Source organism: Cyprinus carpio, chromosome B15, assembly GCF_018340385.1.
Source record: "Cyprinus carpio isolate SPL01 chromosome B15, ASM1834038v1, whole genome shotgun sequence".
Lineage (NCBI taxonomy): Eukaryota > Metazoa > Chordata > Actinopteri > Cypriniformes > Cyprinidae > Cyprinus > Cyprinus carpio.
In genome coordinates, this window is record NC_056611.1 from 20,777,492 (window position 1) to 20,798,862 (window position 21,371).

The window sequence follows — 21,371 nt, forward strand, 5'->3', positions numbered from 1 at the left end:
CCATGTTGTGAATATAGTTAAAAGTTGGCATGACACAATAGAGAGAGACTACAAGCAGCAGCCTCGAGTGGCTTATTGCTTTTATAAAATAGTATGTTAACATATTTTTTTTCTTTTGCTAGTAGATGCTATGGTTTCATTTATATCAGTGGTATGACACACATGTTCCAGAACATTCTGTTAGCACAGTTCTGATAAAACAGATAATGTATGAATGCAGTCTTACAGTTTCTCTGTCTGTTCACCTTGTTTATCTTTAAATGTGGTTTCAACTATTTGATCATCCCCCTCCCCCCCAAAAAGTTAGAATGCAAAATGATGATTGAAAAAGAGTTTTGAAATGATGTTTCTTGGTCAAGAGAAATGCATGTGTATTTATTGCCAAATCATTTCGTTTTAAGGAAAACTTTTTAGGGTTAACTTAGTGTGTCATACAGATAAGTGTGTTAGATACAAGAGGGTTTTTTTTATCTTTGTATTTTTGTCACGGTGGCTCACTTGATAGTGAAATAATTTTATTTTGTCTTTTGCTCTGACCGTGGAGTTGTAGCTTTGTGCCCGGTTTCCTAGTAATTCCAGTTCACAGATAGTTGGTGAAGGAAAGGTCATTCAACTGTGTAATACCAAAAGGTAAATAATTTAATATACAAATGTAAATGTATGTATATAAACCCCCAAAAATTCATCAATAAGGAAAAACACATCCATTATAAAGACTTGTGCTGCCATCTAGTGGTTACATTTATATAGAACAGTGGTTTTCAAACTTTTTATAGCCAAGAAACCACATATGATCCCCTTAAGATTATTAAAAAAATGATAATGTATATCATTGTTTTAATATATTTTAAAATGCAGTTTATTCCTGTGATGGCAAGACTACATTTTCAGCAGCAATGATCCTTTAGAAATTATTCTAATATTTAGATCTAGTCCTCAGTTATTATTACTATTGGTACATATAAGTTATCTATAACTAGTTTCTGTTGACTTTATTGGGGGGGGGGGGGGGGGGGGGGGACAACATGGTCAGACAGAGTACAACAATTTTATTATTTATTCCAATAACTAATAAACATCTGGATTGTAAGAAAAGTCCAGAACTTGAAATAGTCTTAAGTGAATGATGTGATGTGGAACAATAACATAGATTTTGGACAAGTAGACAAAGAGTCAACTCAATTTGTTTGAGAATCATATTTTTCAGAAGAAACTACAGGGACAGAAATAATGGCTTAAACAAATATTTCATATCAAAATTGCCAATTTGCATGTACAGTCGCTTTCTTCTAATACAGTATAAATAGTACATTCCACTAATTGTAAAGAGCTACTCAAAGTCATGGGGCTCACACACAACACTCTCTGAACACATCTGCCAGTGATTTCGGCTCTATCTGTCCCATACAAAAACCGAAGACGGAAAACGGGATCTTGAAGAGATTTCAGGTAAACACACAAGATCAAGAAAAGGAACTTGGCTACATACTGAAGCAGATCAGCCACATGGTCCTTGAATTCTTCATATCAACCTCACGACGGGTAAACAGATGGCGCTACCTTGCCTATTAAAGATGCCTCTGCATTAACAAGTTTTCAGTTTGAGTTGTGCTTTTAGCAGAAAGTGAAATGAAAGCAAGTTCCCTGAGAGGATAAAATATGTTAACAAGCAGGATGGAAGGGAAAACCCTCACACAGTCGTGCCTGTGAATCACAGATGACAATGCTGTATGCGTTATTTCTCTCAACAAGGTTTGCCTCTTACAAAACCTTTGTTCTTTCAATTCACATCATTTTCAAATCAGATTACAGACTTGTTTTTTGTGCCATCCATGAAGATTTGGAAAAAAGTAATCATGCAAATATGCACGGCATGAGCACACGTTTCATAACGGTGATTACAATTTACAGAACATGATTTTATGTGGTATACATGTCATTCATGATGCCTAAGAATACCTTTATAATTTGTAATAATGGCAAAAATCAATCACATATTGATGCGACATGAACATGACTTCATATATATAACAAAGCCCCTAAAATAAAACAAGCAAGCTCTTACAGCCACATTGGTACATTTCAGGAGCACAAAGTGGAATCCTGCATATAATACTGAGACGAGATGGTTTCAAACTGACAGATTTAACTGTTGGACAAGCTGATGTACATAAAACATAAACATCAATGTCAAACAATGTTTTCCAATGGGCCACTTTACACTGAATCAATACTGGGATGCACAACACTAAAAGGAACATAATGGCACATTCTTATTGGTGGATCGCAATTAGACCTCTAACCAGTCATGAGTCACGTGACCTACTGGAAGCACAGCATTAGGGTAAATCATTCTGTGTGATTTCCGAAAAAAAAAAAAAAAGCAAAACACACAGCAGCGTTTTGGTTGGTTCAAGGACAGCATCATTCAAAATGTTCTATGCTCATTCTGAAAAAAAAACAAACACGTTTAGATGACAACTATACTGGCTCAATCAATCAATCTAATCACTTTTACCAAGAAACAGTTGAAAAAAAGTATTTAAATATTTTATAAAACAGATATGGCAGTGCAAACATGAGGAGAAGGCAAACTATTCAGTGGATCAGTAGTTTGCCTTTCTTTTTTGTGTAAAAAAAAAAAAAAAAAAAGACTGAAATCAAATTTTGGAAATTGAAAATTTATTACATAGAAGGTGTGCATTGCCTTAGTCTTAAAGAGAGGCATCTCATCTGAATGAACTAGTGGTTTTAATTTAACTATTCAGCACCCTAAAATCACAACAGACTAAATGGCCCGAATAATGGTGTTATTTTTCCTTAATAGCAACGATAAAGTAAGGTTTATGAGTAAGTAATGGACGTGACGATCTGGGTACATTCTTTGAGAAAATGCTGCTGATGATTAATGTGCAGATTAGACTCTGAAAGTCTATTAAAAATAAAAGTGTTCTATACTAATATGTTGAAATGACTGACCGTTAACTCTGGACAGTAATAATTCAGTAAAAAATTAAATTCCTCAGGTAAATTATATATACTTAAAAAAAAAAAAATACAAAGGGAATTTCATTTCAGATGGTTTAGGATATAAAAGAAAAATACATAGCTGGAAATCAGTACTATAACTGTTGAGTTTTATATATGAAACCAAATATTAACAAACAGTTACTATACAATAGCTATAATAGTAATCAAATGTAGGTAACAATGATCTTAGGCTCGCAAAAGGCTGCTACAAAATGATCACGCAGTCCTGCCTCGGCTGGTCCTCTGGAGTCTGCGATTGCCTGGCACTGAGCTAAGCACTGGAGCCACTGAGATAAGGAGCTATCAGCCATGGGTCATTCTGAGGTCACCATGGAAACCCGAATTTTCCAAGAGCACAGAGGGATCTGGAATGAAATTAGCAAGCGGTATGTTACTAGATATCATGTCAGTTATAGGACTTTTTACAGACTGTGATGACACCACTATATTTTCATTTTTATACAACTTTTATATATAAGTTATATTAAAAGCCCCTCTAACAGGTTTAGAAAATACAAAAGGATACAACAGGAAAGTGGTTTATCTCACTGCATGAGACACTCACCATGATAGTGGTTCCTTATGTGGCTCCTCCTCTTCCTGTGCAGCCAATCGTCTAAGCTGACTTTCTTCATCTAGAAAGACACACCGAAATCCAAAATTAAACAGGTATTTACTCCAAAGTAGTGCTGCACAATTAACTGAATTCATAATATGGCCTTATTAAATTACTAAAGGCTGGTAAATAAATAACACGATAAAAATAACAGAAATAACATACATGCATATATAAATCTATACCTAGGGTCAGTGTTTTCGAAAAAAAGTTTGAGGAATATAACAGAAAAGAACATCGTTTACCTGAAATAGATTTTTTTTGCAACAATGTAAACTTATTTACGGTTTTTACTTTTGATTAATTTAAAACATACTTGATTAATAAGTTATATTACTGACCCTTTGAAAGGATGTTTGTGTGTGTTTGTATATAGTTACATTTGCATTTAAAAATTTAGCAGATGTTTTTATCCAAAGCAACTTACAAATGAAAAATGAAAAAAAAAAAAAAATTATATATATATATATATATATATATATATATATATATATATATATATATATATATATATATATATATATATATATATATATATATATATATAAATATATATATATAAATAATTTCATATTATATATATAATTTCATATTATATAGATAATGAAAGTGCTGTGACAAGCCCTGGTTAGACTAAAGCAGTAAACTTTGCAAGGTTTATTTATTTATTTTTAATAACAAATAATACGAAAGCAACTACATTGAAAAAGAATACAGAACACTAATGTTAGAAGGTCAATATATATGTATTAAAATATTAATAATAGTATAAAATAAAATATTAATCGATTACATTCATAGAGTTTATCGCTAAAAATATGAATATTTCAGCATTCTCTGCAATGAACTCTACCCAAGCAAATACGCTTTCAATTACCCAGAGATGTAAAGAAAAAATAGCTTGGAAAATTGGAAAGAAAGTCTTACCACATGGGTTTCCTTCCACATCGTCTAGGAGGTTGGCAGTGGAGTTGGCTGTGCCCAATCTGAGAAAGTGCAGTCAAAGTAAACAATCGACACTGAACTGAATAGAAGTTACTGTGCCAAGCATCATAAATAACATTTGCTAAGAAATTCACAGCCTTCTGAACACAAAACAGGGGAGCCACTGAGTTTAACAGTAAAAACAGCATCGTAACCAACCTATATCTCTAAATATTTCACATGCCTTTAGCTTCCTCATCCGTGTCTTAATTTTTATTTCAGACTTGCCCTAAAAATATTCTGCTTACTTCTTACTTATACTGTACTGAATTAGACCAATGTTTATCTGACACATTTTGAAAGATATGAATGATGCCGTAGCAGTGTTCTTCTTTTAGACTTCCTCCGCTTCGTCTTCTCTGAGAACCCTCTGGCAATTTCAAACAGCTTCTTCCTGGTTGCTGCAGATGAGAACGCAACAGAAATGTTAATGTCCTGTAAAATCCTTAAGTAAAATCCTGAATATGCAATTATCTTCCAGTGAACTGGGGTGTTTTAGGCAAGACCCTTACACTTCCCCATGAGCTTTAGCTTGTCTCTAAACAGAGCGTCATCTGAGACTGCTGTGCAGGCCTCTGCAGATCCGGAAGCATAGTGGTCACCTGTGTTTCGGAGAAAAAAAAATTAAAGCATCTTAAATGTCTACATTATGAATGTTGCAAAATGTTAATTTTATATTTTAAACAGGTTAATCAAAACTTTCTACCATTAGAAAGCCTACTGTATCACAGGCCTTTGAATTATCAGCATGATCAAAACTGATGAAAAACCTGTTGCACACAATGTACAATATGCCTCATTAATATTACACTTTTTTTAGCAAGAAAAAGGCCCAGAAGTTTCCCTTCAGGTCCTGGTATGCATGTCTTTTTTGCCGTGATATAAATGTGAATTAAATGTATGAATAACTTTTATATTGTAAGCATTTTAAAATGAACACTTACTTAGGTTTGATTATCCATTTATCCATTTTAAAAAAACATAATACAACAGGGTTTTGTCAAACACCGCTGTATTGCATTGCATTATATGTTTTCCACCCCACAATTAAAACCAGTTTTGATCATAATACTAAGCATTTAAATATCACCTTACTATATTATTAGAAAATATAGAGTGATGACATATTTATTTGAATTTTATGTAAGTTGTCTGCTATAATGTTATTAAGATCTCATTGATTTACATTACAAGCTATCAGAATTTTCAGGACTTTCTGACTATACAAATATCAGCATTTGCACCAAGTTTTATATTTTTGCTCAGAAAACTCATGTTTTATTCCCCTTCAGTATGAGCTCTATATTCTCTTATCTCATACTATATAAGCCATAAAAGCCTGATGTAACAAATATTATACTTCACAAAAAACATTATATGTCAGGCTTTACAGCGTTAAAAAGTGAGGATTGGCAGTTTTGAAAAGAGAAAATTATGCATATGCACACAGACAGAGTGTGACGTACATGCTCACATACACACAAACATGCACTGACACCGTTCAGGTGAATGATATCTACCTGTGGAGTTCTCCATGCTAGCTGATGAATGACTGGATTTGGATTTCTTTGACTCGTATTTCAATCGATCTACAACATAGAAGGCAGGTGTTATGGAAGGAAAACTAGGCCTTGACATTCAACGAGGATATGAGATCGTCCAACGAGAAGCATTTAAGTGTAAAAGTACAAAATGTGTAAGACAAATCATAACAGAATGTGAGAAACAGACACTGTTATTAATGGCCTTGGAGAGAAACTGCAACAGTCAACGTCAATGTTCACAGTCGGGTTGAGTAAATTAGCATAAGAATTGACTCTTCAGGATTTGTGTAGGTGGAACTGTAAAAAGAGGGGAAGTGGAGTATGCCAGAAACTGCTCATTGTCCTGTTTAATGTGTGGGCGAGTGTCTTCCTACCTCTTTCCAGCGCAACGAGGAACTCTCGGTTCCTTTGCAGCTCCTTCATGAACTCCTCATTCTGCAGGAAAAGTGCAATACGCTCATCCTCTAAATATTGCTTCAGTTTGTGTTCCTGCTCTGAAGTGCCGCCTGTTCCTGCGGCGGCCGCCACAGTGGGGACCTTCTGGGGTGCTGAGGAGGAGGGCTTGGAGACGCTACTCTGAGAGCCCTGCAGAATATTGAAACGTAGAGGAATATACAATTATTCTCATGAAAAACTGAAAAGCTAGTTTTTAAATTAAACATAGTCAGCATCTCAAATATGAACAGTAAATCATAAAAAAAGAAAACAAACAAAAAAAAAAAAACCTGCTGCAATGAGGTTAATTTAGTTTTTTAGTTCTTTTTAAATCCAGTTCTCCAATTGAAATGATTTTATATAAATATCTGAATGAATATTTAAAGAATATTTCAACTCCAAATAAAAATGATTTTGCATATAGTAGATGAAGCCTATTTTTGAACTCTTCAGATTTTTTTTTGTTTTTGTTTCAATTATCATCTTAAATGAAGTATGTTTTCCAACAAATTCTGCATTACTGTATTTCTGATTCTCAGATCATTACTACCATAAAAGTCATTTTATATAATTCTGTTTAATGAATACTATTAAATACTCCATACTATGGAATACTATCTATAGTATAATAATTTCATCTTTTTTCCCATTTTGGTAATGCAGAAGAGAACTGTTCAGTGTTCACACTATGTTAATGGGATGGAAATATGCTTAAAACAGGCTTTGTTTTTATTATTTTTATACTTCCATTTAAATTTTAGATGAAATATGATCTATACAGGTTGAGAGATTCGTTCTACTAAAAACACTATTAAAATGAGAACCTTAATAACATGATAAATGTCATGTTGCCTTAAAATACCGATACAATGCCTTCTGTATGAATGATCATCATATGCAGGATAGCTGTGTATGTACAATAGAACAATGATGCCATTATAGTTCATTTAGCCATTCAGAAATCATGATCTGGCTTTCTGAAAGCTTAAAAAAAAGATTGGCTTAAGAGCTTAAAGACAACTGTACACTGGCTTGCCAGCTGCACTTCAGTATTGCATTAGTATGTTTTAATGATCAAACTCCTGGAACTCACTGAACTATTAATGGATCTTTAACATCACTGATAAAGAAAAAAAAAGAGCTTGAATTCAAGCATGAACTAGTTTTTGACATCAAGTCCAGAGGCCACGTGGTTTTAGAGTTTGAGATAGATAACTGAGAATATGGACCCTTTTTAACCCTTAAGTGTAAAGCTGGTAAAGGCAATGTAACACTCTAGATAAGTCTATTGGATACACCACTTAAAATATTTGGAATCAGTAAGATTTCTTAAAAACATTTTTGAAAGAAGTCTATTATGCTCAACAAGGCTTAATTTCTTTGATCAAAATACAGTAAAATGAGTTATAATGTTGAAAAAAGTTGCTGCTAAATTTAAATTTTTTTTGGAAACCATGATGCTTTTTTTCAGGATTAAACTCTCTGATAAACAGACAGTTCAAAATAACAAATCTGAAATAGAAATATTCTGTAACACTATAAATGTGTTCACCTTTGATCAATTTAATACATCCTGGCTGAATAAAAGTATCAATTTGTAAATTATTTCTCAAAAAATTACTTAATATCTAAAACAAATAAATAAATAAATGAAAAAGTGTAATCTTACTTATTTGAACTATTATTGCATCACATGATAAATGTTCACCTGTATACTGTCCAACTGTTGGGGCAGGATTCGCAGGAAGTCGTCAGGCAGATTGCCAAGTAACGGTGGGTTCCAGTTTTTGTAACCTTGCACTTGTCTGTGTCCAAGGGGAGGTTGGGCCTCAAATCTGAAAGATAACAGAGGCCAGTGTCACTGACACTTGTTTCAATGACAACACTCACATCAGAGTTATGATTTAATTACAGTTCAGATTTCAGATGACACATAATTCAATTACAGATGTGTCTAACCTTTTTAATGTTTGTGAATTCATGGGTATTACGATCCGTGGAAAAATGGAATCACATGCATATATGGTTTATTAAACCACACACACACAAGGATCAACAAGAACTGCAGTTTGGTTAATGAACACCAGGGGGCATCATTTAGAGAACTGTAACTAAAATTAACAAGGAGCCCGAGACCCATGATGAGTGACCCCATTACATGTATCCAAGACTGATGTTTCAGTAATTAATTTAAAACAGCTCTCAAACTCCTTTTTTTTGGTGGAAATTGGAAAGAATAATAAGTAGAGACCATCAAAGTGCTATTTATAACCTGGGTGGAGGAACAGGAGGAGCATCTGGGTATTTCCTATCATATATGTGCATGTCATATGTTGGTGGTGAGTAGACAGGGGGCGGCTCTTCATCTGAGCTGTCTGGCTCGAGGGTCCGCTCAAGAATCTGATAAAAGAGAACAAATGGAATTAGCAGCAACTTGAAACTTTTATCGCGAAAATAAATACCAAATTACACTGCACAGACCCATTCATTTATTTAGTAGTGGCCAGCTACTAAAACCATTAATGGCAGAAGGATGTCAAAAATATTGGTTTCGTGGTAAGTTGATAATTACATAAAACTAGACTAATCTTTGCTTGAAAGCTACGAGACATTGCTTTAATTTAATTTGTTCATAATTCAGTTAAATCTAATTAAATTACTGCTACAAGCATTAGCTTGTGAAATTCTGGTATCATAAATCTAAATTATAATTATGGATCTTCTGCATCCATAATTGTATGGATTTTTTTCTTTATTTTTATTGCATCTCAGATCAATGATTGCTGTGATTCTCATATAAGTGGCATACACAGCACATCCAAAACATGAAAAAAGTCTTTACTTCAAAGCCATTCTTGTAATTTGATTGTTTAGTAGTAAATAAAATAATAATTGTGCAATTTTTTATTGGTTTATATTTGTTTTGATTTTCATAGGAACTGCATATGCAGTACAGCATGTGTAGATATTGTTTTAAGATATTTAAATTTATATTAGAGTGAAAAATATAACAATGACAATGTACCGTCTTTAATTAAAAACTATTGTTTTAATTAACTGGTTAATATTTGAATTAAATTCAATATTCAATTCAACAGAAAATTCAGTTAAAATTAAATCACTGTCATTAAATGCAGGCTATATATTAGACTGGTATCAGTTATCAATTATTGTTATTGTACCTTAGATCAATATTTGCAGTGATTTTCATACCAACAGCATATGCAGCAGAGTACATACTGTTTCAGCACATCCCCATCTAAACATAAGATTATAAATAATGCAAGAGAAAAAAATACACCAGTGGGGAATGTCCTTAAACACATAAACAAAATGCACTGCAGTTTATGCTTCACTTAGGATCACATCGAAGTCTAATGGCAGAGCATCTCCACTGGGCCATGAAGCAGATGGTTACAGAGACACAGACAGACAGACTGTAATGTGTCTCAGATCCATCTCGGGGCCCAATACTGACACACTTCCTTATCGGAGCAGTCAGGTGTAGGAGGACAGTGGGTAAGAAACCTATTGATTATCACACCCCAAGAGAGTGCAATAAAACCTAGCCCCAATTTCAGTTTGTTTCTGATGCAAAAACTATTGTATGACTTCAGGAGACTTATAAAATAAACAGTAATATAGAGCTTAAGCCGTATGGACCACTTTTCTAATATATATATTAAAATGTCACTTTTTGTCTTCCACTGAAGAAATGTGATAATATAGGCAATATGGGTTACAATAGATGCTTTAAAAGACACTGACCTCTGGTGGGATGCTGTCATCTGAATCCGAACTGTCATCTGAGCCTTGTCCCTCAATGCTCATCTGCAAGAGTTGGTCAATGGTGGCATCCACAGCCCCATTATTGGAGCGCAGTACACACTCGATCACCTCATAGTCCATGCTAGGGAACATGGTTTTAAAGTCCTCCATGGCCTGGTTGAACTCCAGCCGTCGAACTTGCCGATTGGGCCTGGAGTTATTGAGCTCACCTGTAGACGAGCCCCCGCCACCCCGAGACCCTCCATTACTGCTACTGCGTCGGAAAAGGCTGGTCATCCTACAGGGAGACCGGTTTTCTTACCCGACCAACGACGCCACGCGGTCAACGCTGGCGCTTACTTCCACCTGAAGTCTCCCACAAAATGTATCTTACTGTCCCACGTGTTTCTTTGGTTTCTGGAACTATTCAAGTTCACTTTTTCATCATTCCGAACACAATCTAGTCCACTGGAGCGAGAGAAATCCTTTCTTTCTCTTCTTCTGCTTGTTAAGCTGCATCCAACACGACAGTACAGAGTCACCAACACGAGGGAAGTAGACGGTCTGGTCTTGAGCGCACTAGCTTTGTGTCCGACTGTGCGATCTCCCCATTAGCTCTGTTCAAACTGAAAACAAATACACAGACAAGCTGTTAAAGGACAGGGTTTGAAACTGTACGGTTCATTATAAAAATCTTTGACTGCCAAACATCATCCGTTTAATAGTCTGAACTCATGCTTCTTATTTGCTCGTTCTGAAGACTAACCAGCCTGTATTTAGTCCACACACGTCGCTACAAAGTCATTTATCCCTAAGAGACGGATATAATGACATTCGAAGATATAATGACACAGGCAGAAATAAGCAGACGAAAGAGGAGGAAGAAAAAATGAAGCTAGTGAGTGGAGTCAAATTCTAGGTTGGGATATAAATACAAGGGTGAGAAATCCAGGAGCTGGATGACAGAAAGTGTATCCGAATACTACATATATAAAAGCATCATCACACTAAATTCAACATTAAGGAGAATTTTTGTGTTGGGCTAATGGGCCCAACCACAAAATTAATCTAATTATCAATGTTGAAAACAGCTGTGCTGCCTAACATTTGTGGAAACAGTGAGACCTTTTCCTTTCTGGATTTTTTTCTTTTGAAAGATCAAGGGATCATAATTTATTCAAAATTAAAGTTTCATTTCTTAAAAAAAAAAATACTAACCCTAAATTTTTGAATAACTGTGTATACTAAAATATTCTTGCAGTTTCAACAAAACCCTTATCTCTGTTAGCCAGCAACATACTGTGACTTAATTTGCTGACTTACATATTTAATAAACATTTACAACTGCAAGGTATAAAAATACACGTGATCAATAAATGTAGTATTCAGTGACAATGCAGCCCTGGTCCAGCGGGTCATGTGACCGTTCCATCATCTGGCCCGAACTCTTCCACACTGGCCCCATAGGGCATATGTTATCACACAACATCAGTTCAGCTTCAGTAACAGCACTAGCTTGGAGGAACTGCAGCGAGGAAAGATTAGCTAAATTATCATCATGCCAGTAAGAGATAGCTTCCACGGACACATGAGCTTAAGAAAAAGTCATGCAATACCCAATAAGTCCAGGCAGGATTAGCACTAGTTTCAGTGTCTATGAAACCGCAGAGTGAGACGATATAGTGGCTGAAATCAAGGAGCAACCGCAACTACTAGAATGAACTCTACTCAATAAATTAGATGGTTAGAAGGACGAAAACGGCTGTAGGAAGTCTTTGACCACAAGGAATTTTATTTAACATAAGCTTTTATTTCAACCAACATTTTGCAAAAACAGTGCTTTATAACATTTTAAGATACTGTGTATGTAAATGGCCTTTACAACTTACTGCAGTCACAATTTTTTATTTTACACACATATATTACACTTTTTTAATGTTAGTTTTGTGACTTGTTTTACATACATTGTAAGGGTGTGTATATGCATACATACATACATAGTATTTACACACACACCATATATGATGCAATGTATATATATATATATACACACACACACACACTTAAAATGTTCTACAAAATACATAATTTTATTGTATATTATTTTATTTTAATGAATGTATAAAATAATTTCAATTATTGTAATACTACACATTTAAAAAAAAATTTATCATCATTTTATATCATCATTTAACTTCCAGGTTTAAATAAAATGATTTCTAAACCATAAAATCTATTATTGACAATTAGCAAATCTTAATATCAAATTCAAAATCGCTTAATTTACCTTTTTTTTTTTGGCTACGTAATGCAAATCCTGACAACCATCAGGCCTCAGTCCTCTCCACATCTAGTGCTCCAAAGTTTTCCATATATCTGCTTTGGGGTTATGATGCAAAACAGGAATCCTAAAAATGTGCGAGTCTGCAGAGCTCATATGCCTGCCTCCTTACTTGCCCCATTTCCACCCTCCCTTTCTCCCTCTTCTCAGTACAGGGCAGAGAAATCCCTGCTTCGGTGAAACAATGCACATAACCAAGCCCGAGCCAAGCCCACATGGCACTGCCAGGACCCAGCACCCCTCACCAGCCTCTCGTTGGCATGGAGACATTTTGTGATGTAAACAGGATGCTTCGCCGTGCACTGATATGAAAGCGTATGCACGCCTGCAGGGATGCCGGCAAGCACTGTTTAATGCTCGAGGAAAAATTCCTCACGTGGCCAATTTCAGTGGCTTGAGGATTGGGTTCGGAGTGAAAAGGTATTGTTTTAGTTCCCTACTGAACCAAGCTATTTTGCATCTACTTAGTCATTCGGCTTAGATGCTGCAATGCCTTGACGACGCACAACAAGAAAGGTCACCAGAACAAGAGTGGTTTTCTAAGAGTATGACCTATTTGGCTGGGAATAATGGCAACTCAAAAAAATACGCTGAGGCGAACTGTGATTTCTGGAAAATCCTTGGTCTAGGATAAGTTTAAGAGTTTATTATAGTGCTTTCAAGGCAAAGCTGTGTTAATATTCCTTAAAACATGTTAATTCGGTGTTTCCTTAAAATTAAACTTCTGAAAATAAAATCTGCCTGAACCGCTGAACATAATTTTTTTTTGGTTAGAAATTGTATAAACTCTGTAAAATAAATTTAAGAGTAAAGTCTGAAAATCTCCTTTTGACTTTCATTTTTAAAATGTTTACCAAGCGCATTTAAAATGTAACCAACAGTGATGTCATCATCGCACTATTTACATAAATAAATACATTAAGTTTTTTTTTTTTTTTTTATAAATTAGTACTTTCATTCAGTAAGGATGCATTAATCAAAAGTGACAGTTGAGACATTGCTACAAAAATTTTATTTTAAATGCTGTTCTTTTGAACTTTTCACTAATCAAAGAATTCTGAAAAAAATAAAAATAAAATCTTGAGCACCAAATCAGCATATTAGAATGATTTCTGAAAGATCATGTGACACTGAAGACTGACTGAATATTCAGCTTTGCATTACAGGAATAAAATACATTTTAAATAAAATATAATGTAAAAATATAAATACAACAGGAATCAGTTTTTAAATTGCAATAATATTTCACAATATTACTGTTTTTATTGCATTCTTGATCGAATAAATGTAGCCTTGGTGAGTATAGCAGATTTTTTTTTTAAATCATTAAAAAAAAAAAAAAAATCTTACAACCCCAAAATTCTGAACTGTAGTCTATTTAACTATTAAAATAAAAAATAAACTATTTACACTGTAATAATAATATTTAAACATTCTCTTTTAAATGAATTTTATGCTCTATAAAAACACTCAGCCTGAAAATAGTTCCTCCTCACAAAGCAATACTATGCCTATATTTAGTGCGAAGCTGCTTGATGTCTGGTGGAGTATTTCAGTATGGAATTCTTTTTGCATTATTTCAACTCCCATCAGGGATCCCTGGAGACAGGAAATAGGGAACAGGATGCTCCATAACAAAGCCTTTAGAAGTCCCAGAAACTTGTAGCACGTTTAGTGCAAAGACTATATTCTATAATATAATATGAATGTCAACAATTCAGCAGTTTAAAAGATAGTCTAGTAAGTCTTGTTCACAATGAATGAAGGGATGTAAACACCTGGACTTTGAGGCATACAAGGTACAAAGAGCTGTAGTCAATAATATATAGATGAGCTTATCATCAGCTGAAATTCTGAACATCCCACTTTCCACTCACCCTTCCTGCTTGAGACTCTCACTTCCTGTTGTGAAGCACCCGTCAGACCCATCACCAACACTCCATATCAAAGAGCTTTGAACTGAAGAAGAACACAGCTGAGATGAGTTGCAGTGCACGTATATGTGTGCGCTCAGAGTTGTAACGGACTGCACAAAGCCAAGGCCATACATTCCACAGAGCTATTTTTCACATGACTATGATCTGTATCCGAGAACCTTCTGTATTTACTAATGGATGCCAGATTTTACTCCTCCAGAAAACCAACTCACTGTCTCCACAGCCAATGTAATGGCAAAAAAATTCAGAGCAGATGTAAACTATTCATGTTAAATGTGCTTCATACATCTGTTCTGTAACCTGCCTAGGAATTATGACTAGTGTGTTTTACAAGCAAGGGGCAGTTTGGCTACTTATTCTTAGGTAATATAAAAACTAAAAAACATCTAGGAAAGTACTTTGACCTCAATCCAATCTACTTCATGCTTTACAGCTGAATGGAACAGTGGTTAAAAAAAATACAAATAATTTCAGAAATGTACTATTACACTACAGGTTTAAAGGTTTTGATGAATTTTTGACTTGATGGTCAAGAAAGTGAAAACAGTAGTTTTGCTTTACTATTTTTATTTTTATTTTTTTTGATGAAAAGAACAGCATTTATTTAAAATACTAATATTTTGCAACACTATAAATATATTTACTGTCACTTTTGATCAATTTATTCCAACCATGCTATAATTTTTTATTGAATGTTAGGCTATACAGACTATATATTGTTTTTTATAGGAATCGTCATTTTAAGCAAACAGGCTGTCAGGTAAATGTTATGTTCAAACAAACAACAGAAATCACAGAACATATGAATAATATTTAATAAATGTTATTTATCTGAACCAATATAATAATACATTAAAACACAGTAATATCTTTTAGTACTAAAACATTTAAAGCATGTAAATTGCTCTAAGATTTTCAGCAAGTATGCAAATTATGAAAACTATCAAATTATCAAAAATACACTGCCATTTTTCAAACTGAAGTTTAAATCAAAGATGTTGTTTATGCTGTTAAAATCTCAACATAACACTATAACATGTTCCCTGAGAACAGAAACAAGCCTTAAAAACAGGCCCAAAAAATCTATACAATACACATAATGCTACTTAATTTTGTTTCTGCAGCAATATAATATTGAATTCATCACAAAAATTCAATTTAACAATCCAGCCCTAGTTAGAATCTGAAAAATTAATGGAACTGGATCTGACAAGAAAGCTAGTACAGACGCCCGTGACACAGAATAAGAAAACAACTGCCAACCGCAGCAGTCATGAACTCTTGAACCAAGGATTTAGCAAACTCATCCAGGTTAGTCAATAACTCACATGGTGCACAGAAGGTTTCCAGATACAACACATGATGTGAATTATGGGAAAAGAAATGCATCATATCCTGCCTGCAAGCTGGCTGCAGGCCAGTGGACATCCAGATGCTCCAGTGCTTTAAAAACTCCATTTAGAAAAGTCCAGACACCATCACCTGCTCAGAGGATACATGGATGGGAGATGCCCAATTTCACATGCATTATTCCGCTCTTTTCAGTCTTATCGTTTAGACAGAGATGAATTAAAGTGGGCAGATCTTGATGGGGATAAGAAAGAATTAAACTGATGAAGTGTACTTGTAAAAACCAAACAGTGTTTGCTCTTAGAAAGCATGCCTGATGTAGTTGAGGCATCTAGAGTTTAAGAGTATTTTCAAGTGCACATTTTTTTTTTCACAGTGGAATGGATTTACAAATAGTACTGGCACCCAGAATAATATATGAAAGGATAAAAAAAGAAACATTTAAGAGCAGAAAAAATATATTGCATTTAACAAATAAGTGCGTTTAGTAATATTACTTTGCCTTATTTCAATGCTAATTTGACAACAAAGCACTGATTTTGAGTTGGGAAGTATAATCACGCATTGCTTAACACCATGTTTAAATATAACTATGGTTTCTATAAAACCTTATTTGCTATTTGTTATAAAAATATTTTGAAATGGCCATAGTTTCAAAATAAAAATGAATAAAAAATGAATTACTAATGGTTTTGGTAGCTGAAAATCAACAAATTAGCCAAAATGTTAGATAAAAGAGCATGAGGCTGGGGATTTGTAGAGATTTGTGAATAATGATCGTTTCCAATTCAGTGCAAATCTGGAGCTTTCTGCAGATGCCGTGTGGGTCAGTAAATAAGCAGGGATATAGACGGATAACTAATTAATCATTCATTGATCACCAAATAAAAATTTCAAATAAATAAATGTAAAAAAAAAAAAAAAAAAAATACAAGAATGTCTTGTTAAAAGCATCTGCTAAATGAATACAGAGTAATTCATTGTAAATGTTAAATCTGTCAACAATTGCATCTCTGCTTACAAAGTAGAAATTACTCAAATACAAAACAGGCACATTCTAAGGCAATGACAGGTCAAGGAAACAATGAGACATTTTGGGTGTTGATCCACATTAGTGCCCCGTCGCAGTCCTCCAGCCCTCCTGATTGTGTTGCACTCAACTTGTTTTGACAGCCGATAAAGGCCAATTAAAGCCTGAAGGTTGTGTTTTCACAGGCCTTATCCAGGGCATTATCAAGAAGCTATTTTTTCCAAAATAGGTTTCACTTTGCATTAATAACGGTAAATCTGACAGACTGCCAAACGCTGTAAGATTGAAGGACTTCAAAGGATAATAAAATGCATTATTGGCACGCAAGCTTTCATGTAATGATTCCTCAAGTGTGCGCTGTGATCAATATTTAACAAAGCTCTAATAACGTCAAAGTGGGAGAGAGGGAAAGTACAGTTTAAAACCACTCAGAAAATGCAGAAGACGTCCAAAGAGACCAAGACACTTTTCAGATGGGAAAGTTTGTGGCGAAATCAACACAAGCCAAAAAAGATAACAAATGTGCTAGCAAATCAGGAAAAAAACAGAAGTGAGAGAAACACACTTTCACCAAGACCGAAGAGAGGAAGGAAAAAAAAAACCATGGGTTTGTTGACAGCAGATCTTTTCCAAGCAGCGTGTGCCATGATCAAAAGAATGCTAAATCTAGATGCACAAATATCAGGCCGTTTCGTTCCTTCAACGCCGCCCGGCTTCAAACTGTCAAACACAGATTAAAGACAACGCTTGCTCTGCTGGGTACAAAATCAATCTGGAATAAACAGACAAAAATGAAGTTAACAAATAGACAATAACAATATTAGGTCTTACGATTATATTCCGAATCAAAAAAGGCAAATGGAGCAGTCAGAAGCAAAAATATGGCCGTTCTGCAAGCAGACGAACAGAACGGACCCACGGGGGGAGAAACTGGAAAGCTTCCACGCGTTCTTAAGCGAGCCAGTCAGCTTTAACACCTTGGCAGACGAACAAGAGCAAAACTAATTGCAAAACAGACCTTAGACAGAGGCACAATCAATTACGCCGTCTGTGACGTCTGGCTGTGAATGAAAGAAGTGTGAAGTCTGCAAAGTAGAATAATTCATGGTTGAAAGGGAGTAGCTCACTGCTATCTGTAATGGGAAGTGCGTCTATCTGAATGCATCACTGACTGGATGGATGCCATAGAGCTACTCATTGGCAAAATCACTTGAATAGGGACGCAAAACAGTTCGGGTTTGATTCATGGCAGTTTCTGCATTCATTCTGAAAGCACAACTCAAAAAGGCTCGTGTGTGGAGTTAATACCCGAAGTATTTCTGTGGGAAAGCACCATCATTTGTGACTCCAGGTCAGATGAATGAGCAGGAATCAGTCAGGCAGGCACTGAACCAAACAGTGCAAGGCTTGACAATCTCCCTCCTCTTTTTTCCTCCTTTCCTCTGACCTGGTTCCAAAGCCACAGTCAACATGATGGAACTGGGGTTTCTGAAACAGGAAAGCTGACTTGACTCTGACACCCCCAGCATGTCCACTGACCCGCTGCTGGATGGTCTTCAGAGTGTCGCTCCACTAGTGCATCTGTTGAGGTTCGACGCCATAAACCCAATAACGATAGTGATGATCTTAACAGACCTTTTCTGGACCATCTGCCACAGAAGGAACAAAAGTCCGCCACTGTCCTCTGGGAGCCCAACACACAAAACATTTAGTAGTAACAGCTTTTAAAAGTACAGTAGCACTTTTTAGCTACACTACCACTATCCACACAAATACAAAAACGTATTGTTAATGCAGTGATGTAATAGGTCTATAAAAGTTTAGTTCATCTAAACAAGTCTGTTTTTAAAGCAAGGATGCATTAAACTGAATAAAAGTGACAGTAAAGCCTTTTCTATTTTGTAATAGATTTCTATTTCAAATAAATGACTTGTTCAAAAAAGTCATTAATGTACAACCACGCCATTTAACACATGTAACCTGAGCGATGACCTCACTAATAAGGAAGGGTAAATCTACATCCAGCTCATCACCCCTGAGGTCCTGGGGTGGATCAAGAGACATCTTATAAGCTTTCAATGGGATAATGCCATACAAAATGGGAGGTGTGTAAGTTGATACAATGAGTCCATCACCCACTTCAGCAGCTTCAAGAAGGGCAAAAACAGGGTCAGTGGCCATATGCAAATCAAGGCTCTGTTAAGGGGAGAGGAGTGGCACCAGCTGTCCGACAGACAGACCTTCACCACCTCCTCCATCATATACAGCATTGCGAGAATATGGCAGCCTGACACTACATTTTTAAACTCAAACCCCAGTTTTGGGTCTTCAAATATGACAGTAGGATTCCTTGCAAGGAACATATGCACAAGCTATACTTCAGAAAATAACAAAAAATGATATGCTATACTGGTTGATTAAAAATCAAATTCCAGGCTTTGAAAAAGCAATAAAAAACAAGAAATATTACTTTAATTTCTTGAACACTATGCCTTGTGCTACATGAAGCTGTGCAGTGATTACGCACTGGAATGGGCCTCTGGTTTGTCAGATCTGAAATCTAGGGGGAAAAACTAAGGGCTTCAAACAAAATGGATATTTTGGTGGTTGGAACAGCATGTCAGCCTCAGCCAAGAAAGCACATCTAATCTCTGAATTTTTTTTAACTGAGCACTATCATTGGATTTTATTAAATGGGCTAAAACTCGTTCCTTGGTGTAAAGTTCTAAGGAAGCTGTCAAAAGTGTAATGAGTAAAAAATTTGCAATTAAAATCTACTGTTGCGTGCACTGAGATGTGTCTGGTTAACACACTGAAAAGAAATGTTCAAACAGGCCTATGAAGCCCAAAAAAATTCCATTTGAATGGGCAAATTGTGCTCAGACAGCCTGATTTCCATGAATCGGTTCTTTCCAACAGCTCGTTTCTATTAACTGGTTCACAAAATGATTCAGCGGTTCATTATCATGTGGCATCATACAGTATATTATTAATCATTATTATTTCATATTATAAATAATTATCATTCCATATGATAAAGAAAGAAGATTGTTGTAAATGCGTGTGTCCGTGTTCCGTTTACTTTAATTATAACGTGCCTTTGCATGAAACATTACTAAAATTTAAATATCTCTAATGAAAGAGCTTGCTTGTTTTAATAGAACTGAATGCATTTCAGTCTCCGAAAGAGGGGATTCTTGCGAGTTTTGACATTTTTATAGAAGTCATTAGGAAATGAACAAGTCCGCAAGAATGGTGTTCGGTCCAATGACTTGGCATGTGTCCGATTCGCAGTGACCCTGAGATGAGTCGTTGACTCAAGAACCGCGCGAACCGATTCGTTGAACGAATCGTTCAGACCAGTTTTGCGAATAGGTTCAACCAATTCACTGAAAAGATCCGACTTAAAATAACGATTCATTCACGAATCGGTTATCGATGTTGAATGTGCCAAAGAAGACCAAAAATTTAATTCGCTCGCGTTTGATCCCTAAAAATGCTGTCTAGGTAGACAGCTAGCTAGCTTTTAAAACACAACCAACCAGATTCATGGTAGAAAGACAGCGCTTCTCAGATCCAAGACGTGGACTTCACAGTTTTAATTTTAACACGAGTAACGTTACAGTATAATTACCCTTCTTCACAAATATAAACTCATACAATTTACGTATAACGTTAAATAAGTCGCGAGGCCGCACTTAACGTAACGTACACTCCTCAACAACAGCAACCAAACAGCCATACTCTAAGCAAAGACGTGTAAAACAACCATAAAACACAGACATAGCGATTTTATCAGTGTAGTAATTACCTACCTGTCTTTTATAAAGAACACATCGTGCAATCCGTGGAGTTCAATGTTTCAGTTTAAAAAAACAAAGCTACTTACTCTAGGTGAACAGAAGCAGAACGCCACAGCGCACGTTCCCAATCCGTCCCGTCTTCCTCTTTTATCTTTAAAGAGACACTATTTGCACATTTTCTTGGGCTTTAAAAGATTACACGCATCGGCATGAATCATCTCTGTCGACAAAGATTGGGTCCCGATCGGTGCGCTCATGCCGCGGCGCCTGAAAGCCCACAGAAAGGGAACTAGCAGTGTGTTGTTGTGTATTGGGATGAATCAAAGAGATGGGAAAAAATCTGTCACAGCCAGAATCTGTGCGCGAGGGAACAAAGAGCCACACAGCCGCCTAGTGGACAGAGAGCGGAACTACACCTGCTGAGTCCAAATGAAAGACGTCCAGGTGGCTGGGAAATGTTTGAGAAAATGAATGTGAATATAATTATTTATTTCTAATGAAGAAAAATATAAGAATAGAATAAGAATGAATAA

At 35.5% G+C, this 21,371-nt stretch overlaps 1 protein-coding gene across 6 annotated transcripts; it reads right to left on the reverse strand.

The window, feature by feature from the left end:
* Positions 1 to 1,034: 1,034 nt before the first annotated feature.
* LOC109076283 (CUE domain-containing protein 1-like) lies at positions 1,035 to 21,193 on the reverse strand. Of its 6 annotated transcripts, none has more exons than XM_042739744.1 (12): positions 20,925 to 21,193; positions 14,596 to 14,677; positions 10,378 to 11,003; positions 8,882 to 9,009; positions 8,318 to 8,444; positions 6,549 to 6,759; positions 6,151 to 6,219; positions 5,143 to 5,232; positions 4,938 to 5,031; positions 4,574 to 4,632; positions 3,596 to 3,665; positions 1,035 to 3,395 (listed from the first exon to the last, which is right to left on the reverse strand). In XM_042739744.1, coding segments are annotated over exons 3-12 (1,146 nt in total). In that variant the 5' UTR covers positions 10,675 to 11,003; positions 14,596 to 14,677; positions 20,925 to 21,193; the 3' UTR covers positions 1,035 to 3,394. The 6 variants fall into 6 exon arrangements, with proteins under 6 accessions (XP_042595678.1, XP_042595682.1, XP_042595680.1 ...); XM_042739748.1 differs by lacking the exon at positions 14,596 to 14,677 and having other exon boundaries at positions 10,378 to 10,607; positions 10,700 to 11,003; positions 20,925 to 21,192; XM_042739746.1 differs by lacking the exon at positions 20,925 to 21,193 and adding an exon at positions 20,851 to 20,868.
* Between the last annotated feature and the right edge of the window lie 178 nt (positions 21,194 to 21,371).

Excerpts from the sequence above, each read along its gene's own strand:
- LOC109076283 (XM_042739743.1), bottom strand. The coding sequence starts at position 10,674 with ATGACCAGCCTTTTCCGACGCAGTAGCAGTAATGGAGGGTCTCGGGGT. Across the intron at positions 8,445-8,881 it reads CCTCCTGTTCCTCCACCCAG|ATTTGAGGCCCAACCTCCCC; the intron begins GTTATAAATAGC and ends GTTATCTTTCAG. Across the intron at positions 5,032-5,142 it reads GCTAAAGCTCATGGGGAAGT|CAACCAGGAAGAAGCTGTTT; the intron begins GTAAGGGTCTTG and ends TCTCATCTGCAG.